Here is an 11,063-nt window from a genome sequence, read left to right as displayed (position 1 = left end):
GAAGTTCAATTAATGGCAGTGTAAATAAAGATATTTCTTCCAAAAGTGTGAAAAAGTCAGTCAAAAGAAGTTAATTTAAAACTTGGATATGGAATTGCTATTTTTACTTAAATAAAAGATCTGTGGCCTTAAGTTCTCTCCTTAAGTATGACACTTAAGCATAAACTGCAAAAAATAATGGATGTAGCGACCATGACGTCTCCCATTGGTTTGTGGACTGCGGTTTTGAAGCTTTGAGTTTGGCATTTTTGCCGTCGCCATCTTGGATTTCTGGAACCAGAGCACTCAAGGCTTAATTTCTCCTTAGCTGAGGGACTTACACAGTTGCACAAAATCCCCTTCAGGGTTTCCTTTGTTAATGACAAATGTTAGCTCATTTACTGCGTTGAAAGAGATTTTACAGCGGTACAAGTTTCCATGGAGATTGTTTGCTTGAACTCACGCTTGTGATGCCCGTTATTGTCTCACAAAGTTGGTCTAGTGAAGAGATGGCAGAAGAAAAGACGACAAGAAACCCTTACTGGTCAAAGGAGGAACAGATTATACTTCTGGAGGAATAAAATCATAGAAAGCACATCCTACAAAGTAAATTTGATCCCCAAATACCAGAAAACAGAAAACGACTGTAGGAAGAAATTAATTCAGTTTATAGTGTCAAATCAAGTGCGTATTCATTGGGTTCTCCTGGGGGCAGAACACTCTACTTGGGGTGTGTTAGTCTTTTTTTCATTTATCACCATAGACTAGGTCATGTTGCAGTTAAAAGAGGCAGAGTTACCTTTTTTAAGTTTTTTCTTTTTTTCTTTTTAGTTTCAGTTTAGTTTGGTCGCTAAGGTCTTTTGTGCAATGGTCTGGGGATTCCGTAAGTATAAGACCAAGACAAGGAGGAAACCATACATACTTAAGTGCAATGCTACACTGGCTACCTGTTTAGTATAGAACTGATTTTAAATTTTTACTAATTATTTTTAAGGTCCTATATGGCCTTGCTCCAACATGCATTTTAGATTTACTTACACTCAATGAGCTTAGCCGCTGCCTGCACTCCTCAGGCAGGACTCTCCTAACTGTTCCTACAGCCTGCCTTGTTTAAAAAGGAAACGGGCGTTTTCTGTTGGAGCCCCATGGCTGTGGAACTCCTTGCCTGAGGAACTTAGGTTGACAAACTCAGTGTCTTCCTTTAAAACACTCCTCAAAACGTCCTTTTATAGAGAGGGTTTTTTTTTATTTTTTTTTTTTTTATACAAATGTGTTATTTATTTATTTTTTATTACACACTTTGTTTTATTTGGTCTTAGCCAATGTTTAATGTTTTATTGCTGTTTTTATCTTGTTTTTATTTGTCTCATAAAGCACTCTGTGTGTTTTGCTTCACAAATAAAATGTATTATTAAAGTTTATTCTCAAGGAGAAGCCTTAAGGGTGTTTTGTGCAACTGATTTTATTATGAGGAAACTTTAACTAGAACTTCAAGGAAAATCTTAATTTAAGGTGTTTTGTGCAACCTGCCCCTGAGTACTCATTGCACACTGTCTAATACTGTAAATATGCTTACTACGACATCCAATAGTGCCAATTTGCATGATGAGTACTCTCTGTTCTCTGAGTAAATTTGGTTGCTAACACAGGCTATTTACTTTGACGTCAGTATTAGCTTAAGTCAACTTTACTTGAGGAAAAAAATGGAATTTATTGCTATCTTCACCAACAGTATGTGAAGATATGAATGCTACCGTCTCTTCAGTTGAAACGCAGGAAGCCAGCTTTTAATCTAATCAAAGTAACGCACAAATGCACACACTCACACTCACACACATACACACACACACACACACACAAAACACCTGCTTTTCTGCCCATTCAAAAACGTCATGCTTTTATTTTGAAAGGTGCACCGCTGGTGCCGGCCTCGCACAGCTGAGGCAGATGGACCGGTTGAACCTCCTTTCTAGAGAAGACCTGATACAGACCGCTAACACAGGTACAGCAGCTACCTGTCACAGCTGCTGTAAACACTCTGCTCCATGTGCTATATGTCTGTATTAATATTTTAATAATATATTATTGGCTCATAAACGATCTGTAAAATCTAATAATGTGACTGAAACACTCAAACACTTCACTGGACTGTCTGTGGCACTGATTACAGAGTTGTCAATCCTGGTGTCAAATCATTTTTATTTTTTTTTATTTTTTTTTGTGAGTCCATTCCAGACATTCTCCCTCGGTGACATGTTGGCCCAGAGACGTGAAACCGTTCAGCATGCTTATTAGTGACGTCACAGTCTCGTGCAACAGGATCGGGAGTGTTTCCGCGCACCTGTTGTACCACCTGGAGCAGTGCAATAGCTACTGACGGACTGGAGGTTGAGACAACAACAGCAGCAGCAGCAGCAGCATGGGAGGTAAAATCCAATAATCTCTGTTAATCCCCATTAATCTCTGACAAATAGACCATTAACTAACACCTTTGTCTTAAATTAAGAATTAATTGGAATTTTATCTCTCTTTTTGAGTAGAGGGGTGTGAAACTGTCACACCTTTAACAAGAAATCACTAGAATATTCCTGTTGTTATTCCTGTAGTGACTGTGAGTGCATATGTGGTGATCAGTAGTGAGTTTATTCTGTCACATATTAACACCATAATCCCGTAATAACCAGTCTTTGATTTACTTTGACATAATCACAATCCAATAGTCAATACTACAGCAAGTCATATTTACTGTATTTATACTCTTATTTTCTACACTCAATAGCCACTTTATTAGGTACACCTGTACAGCCAATGGAAATGTGTACATTCAATTATATGAGGTGTTGAACTAGACTACAACATATAATGAGGTGTTTATGCTATTTTTGTCCTCCTTATTTACACACATGAGGAGGTCTAAATTTTAGAAAGTCTGCTGTATATATTTATTAAGCATTTTTAGGTTAGTTGTATTTGTATTATCATATTTAATGTGTCATAGTGTCATGAGAAGTGTGTGATGTCTGAAAATCTGACTCTAACTTTTAATCAGATTACATTATGTAATGGAATATCAAATGACACACAGTCCAGCCCTGCAGTATTTCATAAAGTACCCACTATATGCAGCAGTGTGTAGTACCAGAGCTGTAGAAGCATTAAAGGGATAGTCCACCAATTTTACATACTCATTAAAAGTATTACTCACCCTGTGTAAACAGTTGTGTAGTGTCTTCTGCTTCATCAGTAATACATTATTATAATACCTTATACTGAAGCAAAGGCTCAGTTTATCTCATGTTATTTTACTTTGTTGGTTATTTTTAGTGTTGTTCTTAGCATACACTTGATTACAGTGGTGGAAGAAGTATTCAGATCCTGTGGTGAAGTAACATCACACTGTAAAAAATACTTCATACACGTAAAAGTCCTGTATTTTAAAATCTTACTCAACGAAAAGTGTGTAAGTATGGAAAGTAAAAGTACTCACTGTGCAGTAAAATACTCTCCGTCAGTGTTCTGCTATCATATCTGGTGTTTTTGGACTATTGTTACTGCTACTGTAGTTGTTTATATAGATTTTTTATAGTGTATAAACCATTGAAACATTTAAAAATAGTAAGAAGTGTTTAAAATCAGTTCAATTACGTAAAGTACATGCATCTTGAATTTGTACATAAGTACTTACAATACAGTACTTGAGTAAATGTCTTAAACACATTATCAGAGTGTGTTGCAGCTTCTTTTTCCAGTAGCTTCTCTTGCAGTACTTTTAAACGACTATTTAAATGACTGTCACGAAAGCTCTTAGAGAGGGTGCAAAGCATTTGAATACAAATAACAACACTACTTTGGAAACTGATTTCCATAAACCACGTATACAAACTCTCTGACAGGCCTCCTGGATATGCACCCAGTTAATGTACTGACAGGTGTGCTGTCAGAAATAAGTGGTTATCGTTTCCCCTCTTCTCTGTCTGACAGGTGTCCACTTTAGTGAAAAGATGGCAGGAGTTTTCTCCTATGAGAGCTCAGAGATCGACTGGTGTGAAGACAACTACAGACACTCTGAACATGTGGTGGAGTACTTCAACACTGTAAGTACAATCTATACGGCACCATTTATTTCAGTACATCATTTACATTTAATTGTCTGTCTTTTTCTTGTAGTTTTTTGATTATTTGGCTGATCGATTGATGTTTTCTCTGCAGATGAGCAGCTTTGTTTTCTTCATTATATCTCCCATCATGCTCTACCTTCTGCACCCTTATGCCAAAGAGAGGAACCTGGCGATTCACATGGTCTGGACTATGATGATATTTGTAGGTCAGTCACTCTTTTTATTTCTTTATTTATGAATTTAATGTTTGTCTCTTTCTGTCTCACCATTTTAGATGCATTACTATATTACTTTGCCTAATTTAGATCTCAGGAAAAACCTGTCTGGTTATGAATCACTGCCTCCAGTCCTTTTTTGTTGGTCTCTATGTGTTTTTTTCCTTCAACTTGATAATGAGAACATGATTGTGTCACATTCAAACAACATTTCTTTCTTTTTTTGCAGGGCTCTTCTCAGCGTACTTCCACATGACACTTAGTTTCGTTGGCCAGATGTTGGATGAGCTGTCCATCCTGTGGGTGTTGGCAGTGGGATATGCTGTCTGGTTTCCCCGCAGACTCTTCCCTTCTTTTATCAAAGACAGGTAAAGCAACCTCACAGCAATCAATCAAAGGACAGTTGACTTTGTCCAGGGTCTTTGTCTCTGCCTTTTTTTTTATCTCCATGTGTTACTAAGGACTCATACACACAGCTCAGTAATCCTTTAATAAGACAAAAACAAAGACGACTGTTTCCTGAGGCACGCTACTCTGAAACCTAACCTCCACTGGTCGTGGAGCCTGTTTGACAGCCCTAACCCATTGTTACAAAGATACAATGAGGTGCTGCAGTCTTCACCTTAATGTGACAGTAAGGGGCTCTCACTATTATAGATGTATGACGCCCCACCCAATCTGTGTAAATATTTCACCACAAGGTGGGGAAAGATGAATGAAATTTTGATGAGCACCTGAAAGGAATCCCACAGCCCTGACTCAAGAATCTCTCATGTTGATTTTCCAGTTTTTCAAAGACATGGGTTGGTCCTTATGATTAATAGATCACTGAACGGGCCTAGCAGGTACAAACACAAGGAGGTCAAGAGGCACCTTTTGCATCTGTCTTTGCAACTTTTCTCTATTGAATTGCTTCAGCACTCTCATGGTGTTGTTTTTGGCTAAAAACCCAGCAGACGGGACAAAGTTAGCAACTACCTATTGAACAAAGTGGAACATTTAGCAGCTGATAAGCCAGATATTTCCTTCAGGAGTTGGTGGAGACCAAAAACAGAGCAAACACTGGACATGCATTCATCAAGGTGCCAGAAACACAACTTTAACTGAATGATAATGTAGCTCTGTACCTGCCGGATGGGTAACTCAGCAACTGTTTGCTGACAAGTTCATCATATCTACTTAAGAAGTTATGATATGTCAGTGTCTAAGTCGCAAGAATAATCACTTAGCTACTGCAGGTTTAACAAAACAGAACTCACATCTCAGGTTCCTTGAAATATGCTGAAGTTTTTATGCCTCCACACTGGCAATAGCCATAGCCAGAAGCATTTTGGTTTCAGGTTGTCCACCTGTCCATCCCATCCTTGTGAATATGATATCTCAAATTTGGCACAAACGTCCACATGGACTCAATGATGAACTGGTGGTATTTTGGTGGTCAGAGGTCAAAGTTCAAGGTAAATGGTAAATGGACCTGCATTTGTATAGCGCCTTTCTAGTCATCCGACCACTCAAAGCACTTTTACACTACGAGTCACATTCACCCATTCACACACACACACACACACACACTGGTGGACGAGGCTACCATACAACATGTGCCACCTGCTACTCAGTTTTTAAAACATTAACACACCGATGGAAGCATCATCGGGAGCAATTTGGGGTTCAGTATCTTGCTCAAGGATACTTCAACATGCAGACTGGAGGAGCTGGGGGTCGAACCAATGATCTTCCGATTGGTGGATGACCCGCTCTACCTCTGAGCCACAGCCGCCGCAGTCACTGTGACCTTGTCTCTCTCATTCTTCTGAATGCAATATCTCAAAAACACATTCAGGGAATTTTTTTTTTTTTTTCAAATTTGGCACAAACGTTCACTTGAACTCAGTGAGAAACTGCTTCGATTTCGGTCATGATAGGTCAAAGGTCAATGTCAATGTGATCTTGCATCCATCTTATTATTGTGGACATGATATCTCACAAACACTGAGATGGAATTTCTTTAAATTTGGCAAAAACGTCCATTTTTTGACTCAATGAGGAACTGATTCGATTTTGGTGGTAATAGGTCAAAGTTAAAGGTCACTGTGACTTTGTCTGCCCCTTTTTTGTGAATGGGATATCTCAAGAACACCTTGAGGGAATTTCTTTAGATTCGGCACAAACGTTCACCTGGACTCAATGAGGAACTTATTAGATTTTGGTGGCCAAAGGTCAATGGTAAAGGTCAGTGTGATCTCACAAAACATGTTTTTGGCTAAAACTCAAGAATTCTTATGCTAATTATGACAAAACTTCACTTTAACAGGATATAATGATGAAGTGATGACGATTTATATCTAAAAGGTCAAGGGTCAGCTTCACTGTGACATCATAATATTCTGCATAAAACACTTTTCTGGCCACTATTTGACCTTATACCTCAGGAAAGAAGGGGAGACATTTGGTCAGTTACCGAATTGGTGACTCTAATCTTGAAACTGTGTTGACTGTATAGATCTTTTGTGCTGTCGAGGGGAAGATGTGTGTGAAGCATCCATGTTTTTACAGACATGGATGTAAACTGTAAGAGAAACGTATCTTGTGCATGGAGGCATACAACAAGTAATTCTAGTTTGAATAATACCTGTGCAGAGGAATGTCAGTACGGATCTGCTATGACAGGAAGCTCTGGACAGGAGTCAGCCTATCTTTATCTCAAGTGTGACCTGAATACCGAAATTCAGGAGCAGTTTTTAATCAACAGCAGCACCTGAGAGTTTTGGTTTACAGGAAGATATGCAAAATGACTTCAAACCTTTTGCCTCACAGCTTATTTTTTCTCTCTCTGTCTGTTCATCCGCAGGTCCACATTTTCAAGCCTCGTCCTCGTGATTACCGTCATCTCCACACTGTCATCATTTGTCAAACCTACAGCCAATGTCTACGCTCTGAACTGCTTTGGCCTCCATATGCTTTACGTTCTGGCTGTCGAGATGAGATGGTATGGAAACTATGATGTTTGGGTCATCTGTAACTGTTCTTGGTGCAGTTTTGATTGGTAATGATAACCAGTTTTCTCTCTTTCTCAGCTGCACTGACCAGAAGGCTCTGCGACTGGCCAAACTGTCAGTGGCTCTGTGGGTGCTCGCCATCTCCTGCTGGATTAGTGACCGTTTTGGCTGCAGCTTCTGGCAGAGGCTAAACTTCTGCTACCTGCACGGGATTTGGTAAATCCTTACTTGTGTCCCTGTCCTTTATTTTGTTCTCTTTTCCTTTGTCCTACACTCCATCATGTATCCCAAACACCTCCTGGGCAGTCCAAGAACTGATCTATTTTTTCACTGGAAAATGTTCACTATGAGCACGATCCATTCAGAAAATTATATTTCAAGCTAAACAATTTAGTAATATATGCCTGTACTTTCTAGGAGACAGGGTTGTTTCTTTCAAGGACTTGTTCACGTGTATTGATCTCCATTATCTGTATCCTCCAGGCACATTCTGATTGTGATAGCTGTGGCGTATGGCAGCACCCTGGTAGCTTACCTGGATGCCAACTATGAGATACCGTACTCTCTGCCTGGACTGCAGTACTGGCCCTGTGATAAATGGGCTGTTGGATTACCTCACATTGTCCTCAAGGGCACCAACACCACCAAAACACAGAAACGGTGCTAAGATGCAAAAATTCAAATCACAGGAATCTGACCATCTATCACTCCCAAACTAACTGACACTGTCTTTCAGCACACAGACTAGCACTAGACAACAACTGAATGTAAGCTGTGACTGTTTTCTGACCCTGTTAAAAGACTGTTGGATGGATTACTGAATGGACCTACTGGGCACAGGCCTACCAGCCCAAGGGGTCAGGTGGCACCTCAGGGTTGTATGATGCTGTACAGAACTAGCTCATAGGACAACATCAGACATTGGAAAAAGAGTATTTATAGCTGTCCCGAACATTCACACGGAAGAGATGGCGATCATAGAGCTGGGTGACAATATGTCATTTAAATATGGGGATAATGGTGCACCGTTTTGGACAGGAAGTGTTGCACTTTGTTGCACACATGAAAAGTGACAGAGCTATTAGTGTCAGTTCAGGTTGCTGGCTCCTTTCTTACTTCTGCACAGCTGGCCACTGTCAGATCATCTGTTTTGGTAAGTCACATACTGTCATACACAGTTGTGACAGAGTATACAGGCAGCTGAAACCAAGGCGTCTGAATTTTATGACTGGTAAGAACGTTTTTTATTGAAAAGTCAAAGAGCTCAGTCATAAGTCGAGATGGCACAAGTTTATTGTCATCTGAACAGGAACCACAGAAATCTGTACAATGAGATTGCACATTTAAAAACATACAAAAAATTAAATATTCAATACAGCATAGGATTGAAAATCAAAATTAGACAGTATATAAACGATGTGAGATCTAAATCCTTTAATTATTGGTTTCCGCTTATACATTTTTTATTATGTTTTTGTTTTCTGTCTGTGCCCAGAGGCCCATTGTCTGATCATCCATCCATGTTTTACACTAATAATGATTGCATGAGCTAATACAAATATCTTCAGTTGACAGAGACAAAATAATTATTTATTTATGTATCAGACTAAAATATAAAATATTTTAATATACTCATTTTGATTTTTTATTCTATTGATTCATATTTTAATAGCCTACAGAAGCAAAAGCAGAGCATGAGGTGATATTGGTGTAATTTTAATATCTGTCGTTCTCTTTTCAAGACACTGTTGTTTTGATGATACAGACATTTTACAATGATGACTGTCAAACATTAAGAGTTGTTGAGAAATGTGTATAGGCAGCCTGAATGACTGAGAAAATGACAGAAACTGTGTGTATAATTTTGAAGAGTTTGTCTTTGGCAGTTAAGCGCTTGTGTTTTTGTGTATATAAATCATTTGCTGTTATTTATTTTCAGGATATGAACGCACATTTGGTACTGTACGTGGTGAAAAATTGTTTACATTGAGTTATAAAATACCTCAACATGTGTTGGTTTCACAGTTATATACTCTGTCCTCTGAGCTAGTTTGAGCTGCATAACCTGACCTGAGTTTTGTCTAATTTTGTACAAAGTCCAGCTAATTAAAGGAGCTGTTGTTTCTGACATTATTTCAACCATTTGTTGCATTTCAGTTACTCATATCTGTCAGTTTTTGATAATTCTCCAGTCTATTTCTGTAAAGTGCATTTTTGTGGCTGACCACAGCAATCACATGCAAATCTGTTTCTTTTGTACGACTGAGTCATCACTGAACTGTTAAAAGCCCTTTTGTTCAAAAAGCTCTTGATTTTGGTGATGTTTTGAGAATATTCAGGAACATTGTGCCTCCATTCACGTGATCCTTCCTGAAGGAAACAATAGATACAACAATGGGAATCTTACAAAAAGAAATGCACATGAGCATTGTCGTGCTCTTCAATGTTCAATAGTAACCTCCTGTGGGTGATGAGATGTTCAAAAGCAACCAGTGCTTTTTAGAGACGTGATCTTTGAATATTAACTGGATTCTGATGATATACGAAGAAAGAGGTAACAAATAAAACAGTCTTTCAAATGGCTCTGATCTCAGAATCAATTGTCTCTGACTTTTAAGTGCCCTGTCTGGATATATTCAAGTAATACAGAAAAACTTAATCAGTGGTTCCCAATCTGGGGGCTCCTCAGGGGACACAAATAAAATCTGAGGACTCACCAGATAATATTTAGCCATATTATCAGCATGGCTTTATGGGTGGCAATGTCAGTCACCACTTTGGTCCAGACTGATACATTTCGACAACTATCAGATGAACTGCCATGAAATCTTGTATAGACATTCATGGTTGCCAGAGGATGAATCCTTTGACTTTTAATCTAGTGGCTCCAGCCTGTCATAGTTTTCACTGAGCCTGTGAAAGCATCTAGCCTACTAGATAGACTGGCACAACATTTTGTACAGACAATAAATCAAAATGACTTTGATGATCCCCTGACTTTTCATCACAGCACCACAAACAGGTCGACATTTGTGGATTTGAGTGAAATGTCTCAACAACTATTGGATGGATCGCCATTAAAATTTGGTACAGAAATGAATATCCAACTCATGATGCATTTAAGTGACTTTTAATAATCCTCTGATGCCATCATCAGGTCAAAATTTCAATTTGTTCAGTGCTTTTGTTTGTGACATAACTAATGACATTCCCAACATCCTAAACTACTGTAATGCTTAGTGGTAGGTGTTAGCATGCTAACATGCTAAACCAAGATGTATAAATGGTAAACATTACACCTGCATTAGCATGTAAGTATCGTCACTGTTAGCATGTTGGAATACTGACATTTAGGGCACAGTTGCACATTAGTACAGCTTTACAGAGCTGCTAGCGTGGCTCATCTTAGTCTTAGTCTGACTTGTCTGTATTTTTATTTATTTTTTATTAAATCTTTTTCCTCAGGTCTCTAAAAATCTTTCACAATGAAACATTTGGACATGAAAGAGTCACAAGTTATGTCCATACTAAGGCCCTGCTGAGTCCAGAAGGAAACATTGCTTCATTTTAAGGGGTTACAAGCCAAAACCCACTAATCTAGATATATCCATATATCGATGGAGACATGTCTTATACACATTATTCATCAAAATGTCTTATTGAGGGCCTTGCAAGTTAGGATCCAATTGTGATGGAACTGCATGGAACAACCATGCGATTGAATGATGATGATTAGCATGAATATACATTCTTCT

The 11,063-nt window shown here is 38.6% G+C and overlaps 1 protein-coding gene across 1 annotated transcript; it reads left to right on the top strand.

Annotated features, from left to right (window-relative positions):
- The first annotated feature begins 2,240 nt into the window (after positions 1 to 2,240).
- acer1 (alkaline ceramidase 1) lies at positions 2,241 to 11,063 on the top strand. Its single transcript, XM_050055892.1, has 7 exons — positions 2,241 to 2,405; positions 3,961 to 4,073; positions 4,189 to 4,303; positions 4,542 to 4,680; positions 7,161 to 7,298; positions 7,387 to 7,524; positions 7,792 to 11,063. Exons 1-7 carry the CDS (start codon positions 2,399 to 2,401, stop codon positions 7,973 to 7,975), a joined length of 834 nt encoding a protein of 277 aa, XP_049911849.1. The 5' UTR covers positions 2,241 to 2,398; the 3' UTR covers positions 7,976 to 11,063.

Source organism: Epinephelus moara, chromosome 10 (assembly GCF_006386435.1).
Source record: "Epinephelus moara isolate mb chromosome 10, YSFRI_EMoa_1.0, whole genome shotgun sequence".
Lineage (NCBI taxonomy): Eukaryota > Metazoa > Chordata > Actinopteri > Perciformes > Serranidae > Epinephelus > Epinephelus moara.
This window is presented reverse-complemented; position numbering and strand designations above follow the sequence as displayed.